The following is a 22583-nucleotide window of genomic DNA, read 5'->3' as shown; positions in this document are numbered from 1 at the left end:
TATAACCTCCGGATTTCATTCCTAGATAATGTTGTCTAAATAAGTCATGTAGGTTCAGCCACTAAGTTTTGACGTGTTCACAGTGAGCCCACAGGAGCACTATGTACAACTGAGCAATCAGTGGCACTGGCTTCATGGCAATCAGTGTCGCATTACCTCAAAAGACCTGAACTATCTTATTTTTCTGCATTTTCTTTTGTTTCTAGTGAGATTTCAAGACAATAACATGGACATTCAAATTTGTTTTTCTCGGTTGTTTTCCATTACTGAAAATTAAAAGTTTTCGACCAGGTGGCTAGATATAGCACTTAGGGAGAATGGGTTGAACAGCTATGGGGAGAAAACAGGATTAGGCTATTGAGTTGGATGATCAGCCATGATCGTGATGAATGGCGGAGCAGGCCCGAAGGGCCAAAAGGCCTCCTCCTGCTCCTATCTTCTTTGTGTCTATGTTTTGTATGGAAAGAGATGTGCGTTTTCTTGGAATGCATATCCCAAATAAACCATTCTGCAGCAATATTTCATTAGTTTAAAGGTTATTTCTTACCTCAAATTAACAGCATCACAAACTTGATCTTGTTAACATGTGGGTGTTTGCACACACACATACAAGGATTGGATACAGATAAATATAGTGCACTTTTGCAGATTACAATTAATTTAATCTCCTGAGTTATGATTTCCAGTCTCGCTTGTGGTTTCTTGAATGGATTCAATGATGTCCCAGTCTAGGGCGGTATGATGGTTAGCACTGCTGCCTCAGTGTCAGGGATCCGGGTTCGATTCTGACCTTGGTGACTGTGTGTGGAGTTTGCACATTCTTCCTGTATCTCCGTGGGTTTCCTCCGGCTGCTCCAATTTCCTCCCACAGTCCAGAGACCGGTTAGATGGATTGGCTATGCTAAATTGTCCCTAGGTGGGGTTACGAGGTCAGAGTGTTCTTTCAGAGGGTTGGTGCCAACTCGATGGGCCAAATGATCTCTTTCTGCACTGTAGGGATTCGATGATTGGGGGTCTCGCAAAGCAAAGGGATCACAGCAGGTTTTGTGATTTCTTGTAGATTGAGAACTTGACTTGCAATAATTTTTAGTGTCTGTTTCTTAGAATGGCTGACATCGGAGAGTTCTGATGTACTTGCTGGGTCCTGGGATAATAGAGTGCAGTCGCTAAAAACAATTTCACATGACTTAAAGAACAAAGAAAATTACAGCACAGGAACAGGCCCTTCGGCCCTTCCAGCCTGCGCCGATCCAGATCCTTTATCTAAACCTGTCTCCTATTTTCCAAGGTCTACTTTCCTCTGTTCCCGCCCATTCATATACCTGTCTAGACTTTGGTTTACACTTCTGAGACTCAGCAGTCTAGATTGAATCATGGCTTTTTGAATACAATGTGAATTTGATAGAGGCCATTGAATTTTGATTTTCCTCTTTGTCCAGTATGAAACATGGAGATTTGCAGTTTGGAAACTCCATAGTGTTTAGACCTTAACTCCTCCTTAGATGTATGAATTCCACAAATGCCTGGGAGGTACCGTCGCTCATGTCCACACCTAATTAGGGTATTCTCTGGAGACTTGTTATGATCTGCAGTCCAAATCATATAACTTGCAGAAGCATATGACTAACAACTTCTTTTGTGTCCAATTTCTTTGAAATATTGTCACAATGTTCATAATATGACATGCCTGCACTAGACAGAGCCAAAGGAAGATTTGAAGAAGGGGTTGAGGAAACCTGTGCATTTAAATACTTTACAAATATCTAAGAATTTTCTGTATTGGAATAAATATTTGATATTACAAATTTATCTTGTATTCTGAAAAGTTTTCCATTTTCTCTAACAGCTTTGTAAGAGATTTCTTACTCTCGCTTCTGATTTTAAATTCATGGTTTGATTTTTATCTTTCTTTCTAAAGAGCATGTTCCATTTGTTTTGCTAGGACCAGCAAGCTGTAGTGGCTAAATGGTCATCTATTCTGACAGGAAAACGAGCCCAACATGCTTCTATCCAGGTACACATCACAGTGATTAGCTCCCACAGCCCATCCTCGCATCCCAACATTTTTCCAGTCCCCCACTTCCTCGACTCCAGTTCCTAGTGCATCATAATACCCTCCTGTAATTTGATCTGCACCTCCTGCTTATTGAACTCCAGATTACCATGATCTTTTCCTAGTCCATCCTGACTATGCGTCTGACTTTTCTTTTAAATTCCATCCCACCATTTTGTACAATTAACTTGCTGTTTGTGTGAAACCAAAATATTAAATGTTCCACACCCTTTCTTCTGCCTGAGTAAAAATGATCAGTTCTTCCCATGATGCTCCTATATGTGTCTGAGTGATTTGATGACAAAAATGTGTTGTTAAGTTCATAGTGAAAAGAACAAAACAAATACTTGCCCACGAATAGTTTGCATGTGGATTGACGTTTGGTCCGCAGAGTTTGAAGATATCTGTGAGCATTTCTAAAAATTGGGACATAAAGCTGAGCAACCATAAATTAAATCCTCCTGCAGCCTTTCAATTCTTCTCCTCTGCAGGCATTGGCAATATTGCTATTAGTGTATGGATTAGAACATTAATATGAAAACAGCAGTCCATGTCCAAATGCAGCAAGACCTGGACAATATTCAGCCTTAGGCTGATATGTGGTAAGTTACATTCGCGCCACACTAGTGTCAGGCATAACCATTTCTGATTTAATAAGGGGCTGGTTTAGCACAGGGCCAAATCGCTGGCTTTGAAAGCAGACCAAGGCAGTCCAGCAGCACGGTTCAATTCCCGTACCAGCTTCCCCGAACAGGTGCCGGAATGTGGCGACTAGGGGCTTTTCACAGTAACTTCATTTGAAGCCTACTTGTGACAATAAGTGATTTTTCATTTCATTTCCTCCAGGAGAGTATCTTGCCATCACCCCTTGATGTTCAATTGCATTACCAATGCTGAATCCCCCACAATCAACATCCTGGGGGTTACCATTGATCAGAATCTAAACTGGACTAGCCACATTAATACTATGGCTACCAAAGCAGATCAAAGGCTAGGAATCTTACAGCGAGTAACTCACCTCCTGAACCCCCTATGTCCACCATCTACAAGCCACAAGTCAGGAATGTAATGGAATACTATCCATTTGCCTGATGAGAGCAGCTCCAACAACAGCACTGCCTGGAGGTTCCCCTCCAAGTCACTCACCATCTTGACTTGGAAATATATCGCTGTCTGTTCACTGTCGCATGGGTCAAATTCCTGGAACTCCCTCCTAACAGCACTGTGGGTGCTCCTACACCTCAGGGACTGAAGCAGTTCAAGAAGGCAACTCACCACCAGTTCTAACTGGCAACTAGGGATGGGCAATAAATGCTGGCCTAATTAGCGATTCCCTCATCCCATAGATGATTTTTAAAATTTCAATTGCATATAATGGATTCGACTTCTGAAGTATGGCAAATATGCAACAACAGTAAAAGCAAAAATGGGATGAGAACCACCTGTAATAAAATCTTCAATTTTCAGTACTCTTTGACATGCATCATGATGCATCCACTCTGCTAAATTTATCTCACACAGGGCTCCCTTACTATGTCTGTAGTTCTAATACATTAGAAAGTGATGCAAATTAATTAGGAGTAGGGCCCCTCCAGTCTGCTCTGCTATTCAATGAGATCACGATTGATTTGATCACAAATGCAACTCCACATTTCCACCTACCCCCGATATAATCATTAACCACCCCCCCCCCCCCCCCCCCCCCATGCTTATCAAGAATCTATCTACCTCTGCCTTAAAAATACTCCGACTTTGCTTTCACTGCTTTTTGAAGAATAGAGTTCTGAAGATTCATGACGCTTAGAAAGAAAATAATTCTCAATTTTCCTTGGAACAAAGACCATTGAGAGGATGGCATGATTTATGGTATACAAAATAGTGAGGGATAAAGATCGAGTAGACAGCACGAACCTGTTGCCCTTGGCAGAGAGTTAAAGTGGCAGAAGGATTAGAGGGGCCATGAGGAAAGACCTTTTTACGCAGGGGGTGGTGGGTGTCTGGAATTCACTGCCTGAGGTGGTGGTGGAGGCAGAAGCTTAAAATCTTTTTAAAAAGTAATTGGATCTGCACCTTAAAGTGTTGTAAGCTGCAGGGCTATGGGCTATAGGCCATGTGCAGTGAGATGGGATTAGAAAGGGCAACTGTGTGTCTTTTGGTTGGTATGGACAGGATGAACCTACTGGGCCCCCTTGCGTGCCGTATTATTTCTATGGTTCTATCTTTGTTTCTATTAAGCCATCTCATTATAAGTCATCCTGAAATGAAGAGCTTGTCTTATGAGGAACGGTTGAGGACTCTGGGTCTGTACTCGTTGGAGTTTAGAAGGATGAGGGGGAATCTTATTGAAACTTGCAGGATACTGCAAGGCCGAGATAGAGTGGACATGAAGAGGAGGTTTCCACTTGTAGGGAAAAACTAGAAGCAGAGGATGCAATCTCAGACTAAAGGGACAATCCTTTAAAACAGAGAGGAGGAGGAATTTCTTCAGCCAGAGGGTGATGAATCTGTGGAACTCATTGCCGTAGAAGGCTGTGGAGGCCAAATCACTGAGTATCTTTAAGACAGAGATGGATAGGTTTTTGATTAATAAGGAAATGAGGGGTTATGGGAGAAGGCAGGAGAATGGGGATGAGAAAAATATCAGCCGTGATTGAATGGCGGAGCAGATTCGATGGGCCCAGTGGCCTAATTCTGCTCCTATGTCTGATGGTCTTATTTACTCTCCTCAACTCCAGTAGATACAAGCCTAGCCAATCCAATATTTCCTCTTAAGATAACCTGCCCATTCCAGATATTAGTCTCGTAAACCTTCTCTGAGCTGCTTCCAATGCATTTACAGCCTTCCTCAAATAATAAAGAATGGAAATAGTGATGTTTTCCATATCATTCACGGTATTTTCCCCCAAAATCAAGTTCTCGATTAAAATTAGTTTCCTTTCACCAAAGGTGAATTTGATCAGCAAACCTCTTATCCTAATAAAAGCAAACACCTATTGCTGAGAGTTTTGTTCTCGGTTGAATGCAATAAAACTGTTAGTTCTTTTTGACTATCACTAGTTGTACACGTATCAAAGAATGCTGCAGCAATGTAGACCTATTCTCAAAATCAAATCTCCCAAATCAGATTGTAATAAAATAGACTTTTATGATACTCATTATTATAAGACACCCTATAGACATTCATTCCCATGTCCAACACAATGTGTAGGATTTTCCGGCCGTTCCTGCCGGTGGGATCTTCTGGACCTGTTGATGTTGATCTCCCCCCACCCCCTCCCAAACCACTGTGGGTTCCCCGGTGACAGTGAAAGGATCGGAAGATCTGACCAATGGCAGGCTGCCTCCACCACTGCAAAATAAGCTGGGGGGGGGGGGGGGGGGGGGGGGGGGGGTTGCATAAAATCCTGCTGAATGACTACTTGAATTAAGAGGCTGACCGATATGTGATATGTGGTGTCGTAATACACCAGTCCCGAAGTGTAGAAAATCCGTGAAGGAAAAATGCAAAGAGGAAATATGTTTGATATGTGGACAGAGAATCATTTTGTTTTTGGCTAATTAATTTTAAATGCCCTCCAGTGTACAACCCTTTTATTTATGTGCCTTTTGTTTACAAAATAAATCATCTTGCCAAACGCTCTGTATGCATTGATTTAACTTTTTATTCTATTTTACACATTACTATGCTCTGGCTCAATTATAATCTTACTCTCATAAACAAGCTATTGATTATTAATGACATTGGTGTCATCACATCTGTGATACATGGGACAGCGCATGTGTTTTGCCTCTAGCTGCTTCTGTCAGCCATGCTGTCTGATTTTCGCTGTGCTCATTCAGACATATTTTTGCAAAAGCAATGGTGTAGCTAATCATTCTAGCTGAGGCACTTTGCATCTAGTTTGTCATATTCTCAAATTCATAATCATAACTAAATAGAAGAAAACCCAATTACTTCAGTTGCGTGTTCAAGCCTCAGTACCGACTGTAATGCTTGAAAGGGAATGCTAGTTTCCAAGTGGTGTTCTGCTTTCTCTCAGGTTCAGTCACCAACACAGTTTTTCATTATGGTTCCGGTCCGAGGTCTGGCAGCTTACACAGAACGGAAGGTACGCCAGTGGCGCTATTATACCTTGACTGGTTCCAAACTCATCTCGCCTGTTCAAGAGCCCGAGAAGCTTCATCAGTGGTTGGAGGTGGATCAGTTCCTTAAGAGTTCTCAAGAATGGCACCAGTCAGATGTGACTATTGAAGGTGACATTGTTCCTTCGAAAGTAGTTGCTATCTTTAAAGCACTGCTTGAGAAACCACTCCAGGCCTCAAATTTTCACGGTAAGTAGAGGATCAAAATGATCCGTTTAATTTTAAACATTGACTAAGATATAGATTTTGCAGTCAGCAGCAAAGCAAGGGTGTTCATCGCCGACCTTGAAAGCTGCCCAAAAGATCCAGTGATGCCTTTGGCATGTTTTTCCCTAATTAATGCAGTTAATACGCTTTTAAAACTTAGTTGCACCTCATTTGACTAGGTGTAGATTTTTCAAAAGGCTTTTACAGCAAAACTATCATTGTAAGAGTGGAAGTTTGCCAAATCATAATTGCAATGATTGCAGTCTGTGGTAACCTCTATGGTGCATCCCAATGAGGAACATAGACTGTACAAATGTTTGTCAAACATGCAATATTTATCCCTCAATCAACACCACAAAAACATATTATCTGATCATTGTGAGACTGCTGTTTGTGGGAGCTTGATGATGTGTACATATTGGCTGGTACATTTCCTACATTACAACACAGACCATACTTCAAAAGTACCAGGATAAAAGGTGCTATGAGATGTATGATAGTCATGAAAAACACTATATAAATGCAAGTCTTTATTTTCTAATTTCACCACAATGTATTTGATCACCTCGCTTTGAGCCTGGCATTGAAATATTGTTTACTTTTAGAAATTTCCACAAAATGTTCCACACAATGGATTGATCCAGTTAGTACAGTACATTACTGTTCTAAAATCTATATCTACGATGAACAGAGATTGTGTGATGGTAGTAGCTAAACCACAAGTTAATGAATGTGTTACATAGTGATCTATCCTCATTATCCAGTGAGTAAACTGTCTGGTACCAAGCCACAGTATATGTTGGTCTTTGCCAAGTTAGCTATTCTCACCTGGGCAATAGGCTTCAGGGCCATGGAGGAGAAAGTTCATCCTAGTTTCCTACTTCCGATCACTGACCCATCACACTGGCATGTGTGTGGATATTAGTTAAGGTTATGATTGGGTTGAGATCTGTTCCCTGTCATGATGAAAAAGCATGCAGAAACCCTTTGGGTGGATTTTAATCAATTAAAAAGCAATTATGCTCTTGCTTATTTTACACTGTTGCCAACATCCTCATTGTCTGCTCACAAGTGAAGTATGATGACTACTGAGGTATTTTGAGATCTGTGAAACAACACCCCATCATCATAAACTGCACATTCAGGAGAGGAGAAAATATGGAGAAAGCTTTTAATAATGGCTTATGTAGAAGACTTCAGTAAAACTATGATAGAGCAGTGAGAGATCAGACACGATCATTATTTTGCTCTGAACTCTGAGGCGACCAGGCACGGAAACCAGGGTTGGATTTACAGCCCTTTGTGAGATGAGATGGGCAGGAAACATGGCAAGGAGAAGGCATCAGGAGAGGTGCTGCCATCTTCCATCTGCAATGGCATATTACCGCAGTGCTTCCGTCTGCTGAGGTTGAGGGGGGGGGGGGGGGGGAATGGTGTTGTGTTTTTTTTTATACCTCTTGAGTTCTGAGTTGGATTTTAACCAGGCATGCTCGTTGGAAGAGCTGACTCTTCATATTGTTGCACTGACCCCAGTGGTGGGAACTTCAGTGGCACAACCACCCATTGGTCACCTCCCACTCCTGGCATTTTACCAGTGATGGGTGAACTGCTGCTACATGGGGCGATACCAGGCAAATCCTGCGGGTTCTTGGGGATGTCCCTCCTTTATGGCCACTTCAGAGCCAACATGGGAGACCCCAGGCGAAAATGGCTCCTTCCGCGGCTAACGTGCCACTGCTGAATATGTACTCTGCCCAACAATTGATAGGCCGCTGGTTTGGCTGCGGTTGCTGAAAAATTCTTGCCGTGGGTTCAAGGATGCCTCACATGTAGATGGCCTCTTCCTCAGCTTTCATCGTGGCCACCATTAGTGGTGCCTGTTCTACCTGTTAAATGCCACCTCAGGCTCCCTCTCGGACCGGCATGTGGTTGGCCCTCGTTTCCAGTCTTGGTTGTGGGACATCTGCCCTGGTCAAAACATTCTGTCCCAGGTTTTGGTATGAAGTGTAAATTGGTCCAAAGAGATCAACTCTCCAAAGTCTTGGGTTAATAAGCACCTTGGACAAAAGTTCTTGATAGACCTATTGAGACAGCTTTGGCTGGGGAGTCCTTTGGGAACATAATCCAGGACTTGGGAAACTCAGCAGCTGGAGAGTGGCAAAGACAGCTTCAGGGAGAAGTCAAGTGCTTTCTTTTCACTCGCCCATACTCGATCTCTTCGACCCAAGGGAATGATAACCATGGAATGCCTACCCACCTCCCTGTCACCGGGAGAGGAATCAAACCATCTGGGGCCATATTCACCCCTCCTACGGGTTAGGAATCTGTCCTTATCAATGCTTCCATTAGCAGCCACATGCAACTTATCTATGGCCCCCCACAATGCCTGTCCATTAATTTAATTTCCAAGGCAAGCCATCTGTCAAAGCGAAGTAAGACTGTTGGTGGAAGCAGGTGATGCTGGTGATTTTGATGGGGGAGTGGGGTTGGAATTGCCGATCACTTTAATTCAGTGTCATCAGGTTCTTCACCCTTCCACCAATGGAACAATTTCCCCTTATCTACTCTGTCCATACCCATTATGGTTATGAAAACGTCCATCAAATCCCCTCGCAATCTTCTTCCTGAGCTGTGTAGTCACACCTTCTCCAAACTATTCACCTAACTGAAACCCCGCATCCTCAGAACCATTCTCATGAATATTTCCTGCAAACAGCACTCCTTCCTAAAGTACAGTGCTCAGAATGCCCACAATATTTCATTTGAGGCTGGATAATTGTCTTTACAAAAGTTTATCATCTCTTTTATTGCTTCTATGCCTCTATTGATGAAATTCAAGATCCCATTTGCCTTTTTAACCACTTGCTCACTGTCAGTTTATCATCCTCGGCTCCTGCACTCCTGTTAGAATTGTATCCTTTATTTTATATTGCCTTACTACCAAAATGTACCACTTCACACTTCTTTGCAATAAATCTCATGTGCTCTATGTCAGCCTATTCCACCAGCCTAGGTGCTCTAGAATTCTATCACTATCCTCTTCAAAGTTCACAACATTTCCAAGCTTTGTATCATCTGCAAATTTTGAAATTGTGCCCTGTACACCAAAATCTAGGTCATTCCTCTAGATTAGGAAAAGTAGTCATAGTGTCAACCTCTGGAGAACCCCACTATGCACCAACCTCCAGTCTGAAAACCAACCATTCATCACTACTTTCTGTTTCCTGTTACAGAGCCAACTTTGTATCCATGCTGCAGTTATCCCTTTTATTGCATGGGTTTCGGCTTTACTGGCAAACCCATTATATGGCACTTTATGCAAATTTTGGAAGTTCACATACACCACATCAACCATACTGCCTGATCATCTTTAACTGCTACCTCACACTGCTGCCTCATTAAAATACCTGATGAAGTTAATTTTATCACAATTTGTTTGAACAAGCATTTACATTCTTCAAACCTCTGGAACCAGGAGGATTAAGGAAGTTAGAAGATTGTGGCCAGTACCTATATGATTTCCATTCCTAATCTGAGTAACCTCAAATGCTTCCCATCCAGTCCTGGTGCCTTATCCACTAAGTATAAGTACTGTCGGCCTTATACTTTCGCTTGGGCCAGTTTGTTTAGTCTCAACTATTCTCTTTCACCATAACATTGGCAGAACCTTCTTCCTTGTTAAAGGCAGATATAATGTACCCATTTATTGCCCATCATGTATATCCCATGTTTGTTTCCTAGTTGGCTCCACCTCTCCTCTTACTACCCTTTGACAATTTCTAGCCTATTGAAGGCTTGTGGATTCCCTTTTATGTTAGCTGCCAATCTCTTTTCATGCTCTCTACTTCTCATTTTCTTTCTCACCTCTCCTCTGAACTTGCTACATTCAGATTAGTTCTTTCTTATATTATCAACCTGACCTCTGGCATATGCAGTTCTTTTTGCTGCTTCACGTTTCTCTTTCTCTTTCATCACTTGAAGCTCTGCCTTTGTTTGTCCACCTTTCCCCACTCTATCCGAAACATCCCCACTTTAAAGACAGCCCATTCTTCTCTTGTAGTTTTGCCTGCATGACTTTGGGTGGGATGTGGGCGGGACTGGAAATTCCCATCCAAAGTCTACAGGCTGCCGCCGATTTGTGTGACAGGCGGGACCAGAAGATCCCGCCCTTGGATCCAGTTTATCTGGGACAGATCTGTTTTCAACCCACTGAAACTGGCCCTCCTCTAACTAACTATTTTTTACTCTGATTGTTCTTTAGCTAACCTAAACCATATAATATTGTGATCATAATTTCATAGATGTTCCCCAATGGACATTTGATCCACTTGATCCTCCTCGTTCCCCAGAACCAGATTCAGAAATTCTTCCTTATCAGACCTATCACATAGTGTACTGTTCAGAACTATTCTCCTGAACACACTTCAGAAACTCCTCTCCCTCTCTGCCCTTTACGGTATTACTATCACAAGTCTATGCTGGGACTTGATATTATGCCTTGATGACAAAATAGTCCACAAACTCTTTGGACATTTTAGAGCTGAAGGCAATGTCAGGGTCACAGATTTTAGGAAGCAAGTTTGGAGGTAACCTTTGCTCTCCAGGGTAATGCTGGAGTACTGGTATAAGAAGCCCAATATATTTAATGCCATCCAGGCAGGTCTGATGATGAATGATTAAGCCAGTTTGCACCCTTTGGACTTGAGGAAGTAAAGACAATGTCACTGGCAAATAGCCAAAATGGAGATGGTGAAGGTTTTATTGGGCACAGGGCTATCAAAGCAGAAGGTGAAGGAATAGCTGAGCAAATCGATGGTTGTAGAAGTATTGTAGTGAGTGGAGGGCAAGTTGGAAGTTTGAAATTGTAGTTATATGTGATTATGGGAAAGAGTTTCTTTTTCCATGGTTGGATACCAGAAGGTGTGGTGTTGGAAGAGGGTAAGTGACATAGTGAGGGCCACAAGGAAATGATCAATGATTAAGACCATAGGCATAGGGGCAGCACGGTGGCCTAGTGGTTAGCACAACCGCCTCACGGCGCTGAGGTCCCAGGTTCGATCCCGGCTCTGGGTCACTGTCCGTGTGGAGTTTGCACATTCTCCCCGTGTCTGCGTGGGTTTCGCCCCCACAACCCAAAAATGTGCAGAGTAGGTGGATTGGCCACACTAAATTGCCCCTTAATTGGAAAAAATAATTGGGTAATCTAAATTTATAAAAAAAAAAGAAGAAAATAAAAAGAAAAAAAAAAAAAAAAAAAAAAGACCATAGGCATCGAGGAGGAAGGAGTAAGTCAGGTTTCCATTCGAGATTGGTGTTCAGATGATTATTTGGGAGAATAGCACTGTACAGGCCAGCACAATAGTTAGAGATTCTACCACCAGTTGTCAATCTCTCTCTGGTTATAGGTTGTTGTTTCCTTCCCAAAGAATGCAGAAGTTGGGAATGACCCCAGGTTGCCATGAGATGCAGTCAAGCCTGCTGTATGGACAGGCGCATGTACAAATCAATGATGTCTGACATAAGGGGCAGGATGCTTTGACCCCCCGCAGAATCGCCGGCGGTCGGCGTGAATCCTGCCCCCGCCGGCTGCCGAATTCTCCAGCACCGGAGAATCGGCGGGGGCGAGAATTGCACCGCACCGGTCCGCGCCCCCGCCCCCCCTGGCGATTCTCCGACCCGCGATGGGCCGAAGACCCGCTCGTTCTATGCAGGTCCTGCCGGCATAAATTGGACTAGGTCCCTTACTGGCGGGACCTAGCGGCGCGGAGGCTCCAGGGTCCTGGGGGCGTGGGGGGGGTGGGGCGATACCGCCCCAGGGGGTGCCCCCCACGGTGGCCTGGCCCGCGATCGGGGCCCACCGATCTGCGGGGCGGGCCTGTGCCGTGGGGGCACTCTATTCCTACGCGTCAGCCACGTAAGCCTCCGCCATAGCCGACGCATAGGTGAAAACCTCCACGCATGCGCAGGGATGACGTCAACAACCGTTGACGTCCCGCGCATGCGCGGTCCCGCGCCGGCCGGTGGAGTCCCTTCAGCCCCGGCTGGCACGGCACCAAAGGCCTTCCACGCCGGCCGGCGGGGCACCAACCACTCCGGGGTGGGCCTAGCCCCTAGTTCACGCCACTCCGTCCCGCCAGGTATGGGAGAATCCCGCCCAAGGTTTCAAACTAAGTGCTTGTGTGCAAGTTTGTAAATAAAGGATCATGTTCAGGTGATGGTTGTGATGTGCTGAATGGTATCTGGGCAATAAATGGAACTATTTTAACACAGGCTGAGAAAAGGGCTCTTTAAATCAGCTCAGCAGCTATTGTGATTTGTTACTGGTATTCAAAAACCAGAGTGTAAAAATAGATGGAGTACATCTAGTAGAACATAATTTACTTCATAGAGGAAAAAAACCTTGGAACCTTGGCAATGAAGTGATGCTTGTTCACTCATGAGTGAAATAATCTCAATGGGCTGCATTTTATGGGGGGGGGGGGGGGGGGGGGGGGGGTGGACTGCTTGCCCTGCCAGAAGTTAACAGTGGCATTTCCACCCCTCGGTGGAAGCTGCAGGCCAATCTGATTGGTCGGTAGCCCCATCAGGCCCAATGGTGCCAGATCCCAGAAGTGGGCACGACTGGGATTGCAGGAAGAAGCCCAAACAGGATCATAGCTGCCCAGATAGGTCAGTCCCAGGATTCTAGGGCAGGAAGGGATCATAAAGCCCAGCGAGGGAGAAGAGGCAGGGTGTGGCTGGGTTTTGTAGGACATGCAGTGCGGAACTAAAGGGCATGGTAACATTTTGGGGGTTCCCTGCCCCCTCACCATTGAGCACACGGCAATCCCACTCTCAGCCCCCCTTGCCCCCCCATTCTCGTGTAGGCTTTAAATAAAAATGCCCTGACCACTCCAACCTAAATGCTTATGCCACCCCCATCCTCCCACCCCACAACCAAAAACACACTTGGGTGGGGGAGAGAGGGGGGGGGGGGGGGGGGGGGGGTGGGGGGGGGGGAGGGAGACGCATGTAAAATCCAGCTGTGGCATACCATTATGCTACAATATGCACACCACACTTTCTTTGTGTATGAGCTAAATATAATATGCAGTGATTTTGGTGAAACACATGGGAAATTGTCATGAAGGTGCAATTAAGTTAGAATGCATTATACATCAATGAATAACCAATTATTTCCACGCAGAGTAGGTTATGTACAGAAGGTACATTTAAAATGTATTCATGCCCTCCCATCCATCTCTGCACGGAAGCCTGCAGGTATACCAATGCTATTTCACAAAAGTTGTCCTCTGACTTGTATTATGTTGCTGAGGAAGCCTGCCTATTGATCTTCGGATTTCCCAGGTTTACTGTTTCGCAATCCTTTCTGCGTCATGACACAATGTAAAAGATCAGCACTATAAAACCGATTAACAGGTGTAACTCAGTTAAGGCAATGTTGTACGCTAATTACGCTGTGAGATAAATTAATTAATGCAGTAGAAGTCTGTTTGTACCAATCTCAATCAGGCTGATTGCTCAAAGCACACCTTGCCTGCAACCAGATACAATTATGTCATTTTAAACAATGGGTAGGATTTTAATGCTGGCTATTTAGTCCGGATTTGGCCCCTGCTCAATCCAATTTATACCATCATTTCTGATTGAAAATTGTGAGCTGAAACAGTTGGTGGTTTAATGCTGGCGACCGAAAGGACCTGCTTCACTGCATTTAGTTCCTCTGAGCAATTGCTTTAACTAGGTGAATATAATGATGAGTCCTGGAAAGCATAATGCCACAGCATCAAGGGAAATAAGTAGAGTTTCAACAGTCTCGAGTTCCAAGCCGTTTTGTTTGAGTAATAGCCTAGTTACATTGCCAAGAGCAAACCACAGAGTCTCCAGAAGGAATATGCCAGTGGAAATGCTGCCAATTACACTCTGACAGATGGAAATTCATTCCGGGTGTGTATCTATGCATGTGGGGCCAGATTGTTTGGCATCTTGCAGATACCCATTAGTCACCTGTGGTGAGAACTTTCATAACACATAAATGTTGCACTTGATTAGTTTCTTGTCAACATCAAAGTTTTCTGCTCTGCTTCACCATTGGAACTGAGAAAGCAGGATGAGTGACAAATCTTAACTCTCCCAGATTGCATGCAAAATGTAGTCTCATTTGGCAAAATCAAATCTGGATTTGGGCAAACTATTCATTATTTAAAAATCTAACAGGATGCGCAACGGGGCAAAACGTTCCCTCTGCATAGACAAGCCTATTTTGGAACATCAAGGCTTCAGAATGTTTTTTCTAGTTGTGCCTCTTTAAAAAGTAATAAGTTCCTTTTTCAAAATGTGATATGTGTTTGAGTCCCTGATGATTTTATGAAATTCTTACTGAATAGTGACTCCTTACAAGATTTTTATTTAGATTTGATTACACTCTAACTATAAGTATTTAAAACCGCACCCTTATGCTGAGATAATTGAATGGATTTTTGATTAAAATATGTAAGTTGTTGTAAAAATGATTTCTTTCTCCTCACCTTTCCTTTCGTTTGCACTATTTTCTTTATTCTCTCTTCCCCCTCTCTCTCTCTCTCCCCCTCTCTCTCTTCCCCCTCTCTCGCTTCCCCCTCCCTCTCTTCCCCCTCTCTTTCTTTCTCCCCCCACTCTCTCCCCACTCACTCTCTTTCTCCCCCCTCACTCTCTTACTCCCTTCCTCTCTTAACCCGTAATGCACTATCAATTACCACAAAGACGAGAATAGTGGAACAATCGAGGCTTTATTGAGCAAGATGTTGTGCCTCCTGTAGCTGGAACCAGAATGGCTGCAGCACAGGAGAGTACACACATTTATACGCCGCCTGCTGGGCGGAGCCAGCAGGCAGGGATTTACCCTTGTACCTCTAATATACGGGCAGTGCCGTAATATATGTAATGTACTACTAGTGGTAACTACCACATTCACCTCCTGTTTTAAAGAAAAAAAAGAGTCCGGCGGGGGTGGTGGAAAATATTACCAATTAAGTCTGTCGGGGGCCTTAACCCTCCTGCGATCGCCTCAGCCATGGTGGTGATGTGGGCGCCGACTTGGTCACCTGCGACTCCGGGAGCGTGTCGTCCTTGTCTTCGTCACCCCTAAGTGGAACCAGTGGGAGGACGGATCCTGCTGGGGAGGGGGCTGCGGTGAGGTTCGCTGGAGGGATGGTGAGTGGTGCAGGGGTGAAAGAGGCAACCGGGGGGAGAGGGGGCGGTGTCAGGTCGGGGGTCATGGGTGGGGATCCAGCGGGTGCCAGGTCCCGGAGGGAGACTAAGTCCTGGCGCCCGTCAGGGTGTGCCACATAGGCGTAGTGCGGGTTAGCATGTAAGAGGTGGACTTTTTCAACCAAGGGGTCTGACTTATGGGTCCGCACATGCTTCCAAAGGAGGACGGGTCCAGGAACTGTCAGCCATGTTGGGAGCGAGACTCCGGAGGTGGGCTTTCTGGGGAAGGCAAACACATGTTCGTGAGGGGTCTCGTTAGCTGCAGTGCAGAGGAGCGATCGGATGGAGTGGAGCGCGTCGGGGAGTGCCTCCTGCCAGCGGGAGACCGGGAGATTTATGGACTGCAGGGCCAGCAGGACGGCCTTCTAGACCAGGGGTGGGCAAACTGCGGCCCGCCACAGGTCTTTATGCGGCCCACCAAGATCAAGTCATAAAAAAAAAAGGTTAATGGGGGAGGCTGTTGGGTTACTGGTATAGGGTGGATACGTTGACTTGAGTAGGGTGATCATTGCTCGGCACAACATCGAGGGCCGAAGGGCCTGTTCTGTGCTGTACTGTTCTATGTTCTATATGAGGCGCCCAGAATCATAACCGGGTGAAGCGCCATTTTTGAAAAGTAGAGAAAAAGAGGGCTAAAGGCAGGATGCCGCCGGGGGAAGCGCTGAGGTATTTTTTCTTTAAACTGAGTTACTTTGTTTTCCAAATAAATGTGTTTCATGTAAAGTTTCTACTTTAAAATATTAATTAATAAAAATTAATTGCTTTTTTGTCCTTTAAAAACCTTTTATTTTGGCTATTTTAAATATTAATTATTTTACTTAATATACTATGCGGCCCTTTAAAATTGTGAATTTCTGAATGTGGCCCTTGCACGGAAAAGTTTGCCCACCCCTGTTCTAGACCGTCCCGTTCTCCCTCTCCACCTGCCCGTTTCTCCGGGGGTTGTAGCTGGTCGTCCTGCTCGAGGCGATGCCCTTGCTGAGCAGGAACTGACAGCTCATCGCTCATAAAAGGGGATCCCCGATCGCTGTGGATGTGGGTGGGGAAACCGAACGGAATGAAGATGCTATGCAGGGCTTTCATTACCGTGGCGGAAGTCTTATCAGGGCATGGGATGGCAAAAGGGAACCGGGAGTACTCATCAATCACATTCAGAAAGTACGTGTTGCGGTCGGTGGAGAGGAGAAGCCCTTTAAAGTCCACGCTGAGGCGTTCGAAAGGGCGGGAGGCCTTCACCAGGTGCGCTCGATCTGGCTGGTAGAAGTGCGGCTTGCACTCTGCGCCGACTTGGCAGTCTCTGATGGCTGTCCTGACCTCCTCAATGGAGTAGGGCAGGTTGCGGGCCTTGTGGAAATGGAAGAACCGGGTGACCGCCAGGTGGCAGAGGTCATAGTGGAGAGCCCGGAATCGGTCCACTTGTTCGCTGGCACATGTACCGTGGGATAGGGAAACAGGGGGCTCGTTGAGCTTCCCCGGGCGATACAAAATCTCGTAACTAAAGGTGGAGAGCTAGATTCTCCACCTCAAGATCTTGTCATTTTTGATTTTGCCCCGCTGTGTATTATTGAACATGAAGGCAACCGACCGTTGGTCAGTGAGGAGAGTGAATCTCCTGCCGGCCAGGTAATGCCTCCAATGTCACACAGCTTCCAAATGGCTTGGGCCTCCTTTTTGACAGAGGAGTGCCGAATTTCGGAGGCATGGAGGGTGCGGGAAAAGAAGGCCACGGGCCTGCCCGCCTGGTTGAGGGTGGCGGCCAGAGCGACGTCTGATGCATCGCTCTCCACCTGAAAGGGGAGGGACTTGTCAACCGTGTGCATCGTGGCCTTGGCGATGTCTGCCTTGATGCAGTTGAAGGCCTGGCGGGCCTCAGCCGCCAGGGGGAAAACTGTGGATTAAATGAGTGGGCGGGCCTTGTCCACATCATTAGGGACCTACTGAGCGTAATAGGAGAAAAACCCCAGGCATAGGTTCAGGGCCTTGGGGCAGTGGGGGAGAGGGAGTTCCAGGAGGGGGCGCATGAGGTCGGGGTCGGGCTCTAGGACTCCATTTTCCACGACATAGCCAAGGATGGCTAAGCGGTTGGTGCGGTACACCCATTTCTCCTTATTGTCTGTGAGATTAAGGAGTTTGGCGGTCTGGAGGAATTTTTGGAGGTTTGCATCGTGGTCCTGCTGATCGTGGCCGCAGATGGTGACGTTATTTAGGTACGGGAACGTGGCCCGCAGTCCGTACCGGTCAACCATTCGGTCCATCTCTCACTGGAAGACCGAGACCCCATTAGTGACGCCGATGGGAACCGTAAGGAAGTGATAGAGGTGGCCATCTGCTTTGAATGCAGAATATTGGCGGTCCTCAGGGCGGATGGGGAGCTGGTGGTAGGCGGACTTCATGTCCACTGTGGAAAAGACCCAGTACTGTGCAATGTCAGATATGCATGGGAGGGGCTACGCCTCGAGCTACGTGTACCGATTGATGGTCTGACTGTAGTCGATGACCATCCTGTGCTTCTCCCCAGTCTTTGCTACTCCCACTTGAGCTCTCCAGGGGCTGTTGCTGGCCTCAATGACCCCTTCCTGCAGAAGCTGTTGGATCTCCGACCTGATCAAGGTCCTGTCCTGGGCATTGTACCATCTGCTCCTGGTGACGACGGGTTTGCAATCCGGGGTGAGGTTCGCAAACAGGGAAAGTGGGTCGCCTTAAGGGTTGTGAGGCTGCAGACGGTGAGGGCGGGTAGAGGTCCGTCGAATTTTAAAGTTCGGCTTTGGAGATGGCACTGAAAATCCAGGCCGAGTAACAGGGCAGCGCAGAGGTGGGGAGGACATAGAGCCGGAAGTTGCTAAACTCTATGCCTTGGACGGTGAGGGTCGCGATGCAGTACCCCCGGATTTCCACGGAATGGGATCTGGAGGCTAGGGAGATTTTCTGGGTGACTGGGTGTACCGGGAGGAAGCAGCGCCTTACCGAAGTGGGGTGGATGACGTTCTCTGTGCTCCCGGAGTCAAAAAGGCAGATCGTCTCATGCCCATTGATCTTCACCGTCATTATCGCTGTCGCGAGGTTGCGGGACCAGGCCTGGTCCAGAGTGATAGAGGCGAGCTGCGGCAGATGCTGGGAGGTCCTGGGCTGGTCAGCGGTGGCGGAGGGTGATGAACGGCCAGACGAGCAGGGGTCCTGAGACACCGTCCAAAATGGCGCCGAAGATGGCAGCGCCCACGGTGTGTACATGGCGGGCGGCATCAAAGATAGTGGCGCCCACGGGCCGCACGTGGCTCGAGGTGAGGAAGATGGCGGTGCCCACGGGCAGCACGTAGCTTGCGATGAGGAAGATGGCGGCGCCCCTGGGTCGCACGAGGGGGATGTTGGGGCCAGGAAACAGCGGCGACCGACCGGGCCTGGCAAACAGAAGCGAAATGTCCTTTCTTCCCACACTCGTTGCAGGTAGCACTCCGCGCCAGGCAGCGGTGCCTGGGATGTTTGTTTTGCCCGCAAAAATTAACACTTTTGGAGGGGGGGGGGGCCCAGAGTTGGCTGGATGCTGCGCGGTGCAGGCTTGCGGTGAGCTGGAGTCGGCAGCTGCTGGGGCCCACGATGCCCACAAGGGTGCCGCGCGGTCGGGGGCGTAGGACTGAATGCTACGGGAGGCCACTTCTAACGAGTTAGCGAGCTGCCTCGTTCCCGCAAGATCGAGCGTACCCCCTTCCAGTAGCCGCTGGCGGACGTACGCAGACCTCATGCCCGTGACGTAAGCATCTGTAATTAAATGTTCTGTGTGCTGGACTGCCAAAACTGCCTGGCAGTCACAGTTCCTACCCAGGATGTGCAGGGCACGCCAGAAATCATCCAGAGACTCCCGAGTTGCTGTCTCGTGGCCAGGAGGTGCCTGGCATATACTTTATTTACTGGTCGAAAGTAATGTCACTTCAGGAGCTCCATCGCTTCGGAGTAGTTGGGTGCATCCCGGATGAGTGGAAAATGTCAGGGCTCACCCATGAATAGAGGATTTGGAGCTTCTGTGAGTCCCAGGGTTCCTCAGCGGCTGCTCTGAGGTAGCTTTCGAAGCAGGCTAGCCAGTGGTCAAAGGTGGACGTAGCATTGGCTTCTTGAGGGCTCAGCTGCAGGCGATCAGGCTTGATGCGGAGATCCATCGTTTAAAAAATCTTGCTCAATAAATTGATGGACTATCAATTACCACAAAGACGAGAATAGTGGAACAATCGAGGCTTTATTGACCAAGATGTTGTGCCTCTTGTAGCTGGAACCAGAATGGCTGCAGCACAGGAGAGCACACACATTTATACACTGCCTACTGGGCGGAGCCAGCAGGCAGGGATTTACCCTTGTACCTCTAATATACGGGCAGTGCCGTAATACATGTAATATACTACTAGTGGTGATCTACCACACCCCCTCCCTCTCTTACGCCCTTCCTCTCTTGCCCCCTCCCTCTCTTACCCCTCCCTCTCTTACCCCCTCCCTCTCTTACCCCCTCACTCTCTTACCCCCCTCTCTTACCCCCTCCCTCTCTTACCCCCTCCCTCTCTTACCCCCTCCCTCTCTTACCCCCTCCCTCTCTTACCCCCTCCCCTCTTACCCCCACCCCCACCCTCCCTCTCTTACCCCCACCCTCCCTCTCTTGCCCCCACCCTCCCTCTCTTGCCCCCACCCTCCCTCTCTTGACCCCACCCTCCCTCTCTGACCTCACCCTCCCTCGCTGACCTCACCCTCCCTCTCTGACCTCACCCTCCCTCTCTGACCCCCACCCTCCCCCTCTGACCCCTCCCTCCCTTTCCCCCTCCCTCCCTTTCCCCCTCCCTTCCTTTCCCCTCCCTCTCTTTTCCCCCTCCCTCTCTTTTTCCCCTCACTCTCTTTTCCCCCTCACTCTCCTTTCCCCCTCGCTCTCTTTCCCCCTCGCTCTCTTTCCCCCTCGCTCTCTTTCCCCCTCGCTCTCTTTCCCCCTCGCTCTCTTTCCCCCTCACTCTCTTTCCCCCTCACTCTCTTTCCCCCTCACTCTCTTTCCCCCTCGCTCTCTTTCCCCCTCACTCTCTTTCCCCCTCACTCTCTTTCCCCCTCACTCTCTTTCCCCCTCACTCTCTTTCCCCCTCACTCTCTTTCCCCTCACTCTCTTTCCCCCTCACTCTCTTTCCCCCTCACCTCTCTTTCCCCCTCACTCTCTTTCCCCCTCCTCTCTTTCCCCTCACTCTCTTTTCCCCCTCACTCTCTTTCCCCCTCACCTCTCTTTCCCCCTCACTCTCTTTCCCCCTCACTCTCTTTCCCCTCACTCTCTTTCCCCCTCACTCTCTTTCCCCCTCACTCTCTTTCCCCCTCACTCTCTTTCCCCCTCACTCTCTTTCCCCCTCACTCTCTTTCCCCCTCACTCTCTTTCCCCCTCACTCTCTTTTCCCCTCACTCTCTTTCCCCCCTCACTCTCTTTCCCCCTCACTCTCTTTCCCCCTCACTCTCTTTCCCCCTCACTCTCTTTCCCCCTCATTCTCTTTCCCCCTCACTCTCTTTCCCCCTCACTCTCCTTTCCCCCTCACTCTCCTTTCCCCCTCACTCTCCTTTCCCCCCTCACTCTCCTTCCCCCTCACTCTCCTTCCCCCCTCACGCTCTTTCCCCCCTCACTCTCTTTCCCCCTCACTCTCTTTCCCCCTCACTCTCTTTCCCCCTCACTCTCTTTCCCCCCTCACTCTCTTTCCCCCCCTCACTCTCTTTTCCCCTCACTCTCTTTTCCCCCTCACTCTCTTTTCCCCCTCACTCTCTTTTCCCCCTCACTCTCTTTTCCCCCTCACTCTCTTTTCCCCCTCACTCTCTTTTCCCCCCTCACTCTCTTTCCCCCTCACTCTCTTTTCCCCCTCACTCTCTTTTCCCCCTCACTCTCTTTTCCCCCTCACTCTCTTTTCCCCCTCACTCTCTTTTCCCCCCTCACTCTCTTTTCCCCCTCACTCTCTTTTCCCCCTCACTCTCTTTTCCCCCTCACTCTCTTTTCCCCCTCACTCTCTTTTCCCCCTCACTCTCTTTTCCCCCTCACTCTCTTTTCCCCCTCACTCTCTTTTCCCCCTCACTCTCTTTCCCCCTCACTCTCTTTCCCCCTCACTCTCTTTTCCCCCTCACTCTCTTTTCCCCCCTCACTCTCTTTTCCCCCTCACTCTCTTTTCCCCCTCACTCTCTTTTCCCCCTCACTCTCTTTTCCCCCACTCTCTTCCCCTCCCTCTCTTTTCCCCCTCACTCTCTTTTCCCCCTCACTCTCTTTTTCCCCCTCACTCTCTTTTCCCCCTCACTCTCTTTTCCCCCCCTCACTCTCTTTTCCCCCTCACTCTCTTTTCCCCCTCACTCTCTTTTCCCCCTCACTCTCCCCCTCCCCTCCCTCTTCCCCTTCCCTCTCTCTTCCTCTTCCCTCCTTCTTCACCTTCCCTCCTTCTTTACCCCTCCCCTCCCCTCCCTCTTTACCCCTCCCCTCCCTCTTTCTCTCCTCCACTTTGGTTTTCTTTGTTCTCCTTCTCGTACGTGATAATGCCTTCAAACATCAACCTATTGAGTAAGCAAAATTCTATTCTGTCTCCAGGAAAACTCAATGTTCTGGAAAGCGTTGGCCCGACAATACGACTTGCTGTGGAAACAACTGAGCAGCATGTTGAAGTGGAGATTGTGCCAGCCATTGAAATCGCCAATCTCTGGCCCAAAAAAGCACGTTGGCCACGGTTTCTGAAACGCTGGCCGTCAAAAGAAAAGGCTCGAACTGTCAAGGTACTAAATGAAGAAAATGCACTTTAACATTATAAAAACTTGCTGGTAAATCTTTCTGTCTTAAGGGAGATCTCTTATTTTTGAACTATGTTCCCTAGCTCTTGTCTCTCCCACAAGGGGAAACAGCCTTTCAGCATCTCCCTGTCCAGGATCTTATATGTTTCTTTAAGATAACCTCTCAATC

The 22583-nt window shown here is 47.6% G+C and overlaps 1 protein-coding gene across 5 annotated transcripts in view; it reads left to right on the top strand.

Annotated features, from left to right (window-relative positions):
* The window catches only part of mab21l3 (mab-21-like 3), a 73418-nt gene that overhangs the window by 28880 nt on the left and 21955 nt on the right, over nt 1-22583 (top strand). For 3 of the 5 annotated variants that reach the window (XM_038802029.1, XM_038802030.1, XM_038802031.1), the window contains exons 4-6: nt 1943-2014; nt 6094-6385; nt 22218-22399. In XM_038802029.1, coding sequence (XP_038657957.1) covers nt 1943-2014; nt 6094-6385; nt 22218-22399 — 546 coding nt within the window. Of the gene's footprint in view, nt 1-1942; nt 2015-2544; nt 2656-6093; nt 6386-22217; nt 22400-22583 lie in introns of those variants that run through there. The other 2 variants (XM_038802033.1, XM_038802032.1) reach the window with 2 other exon arrangements.

Source organism: Scyliorhinus canicula, chromosome 7 (assembly GCF_902713615.1).
Source record: "Scyliorhinus canicula chromosome 7, sScyCan1.1, whole genome shotgun sequence".
Classification (NCBI taxonomy): Eukaryota; Metazoa; Chordata; class Chondrichthyes; order Carcharhiniformes; family Scyliorhinidae; genus Scyliorhinus; species Scyliorhinus canicula.
Note: the sequence above shows the minus strand (reverse complement) of the source record. Positions and strands in the feature narration are given on the sequence as shown.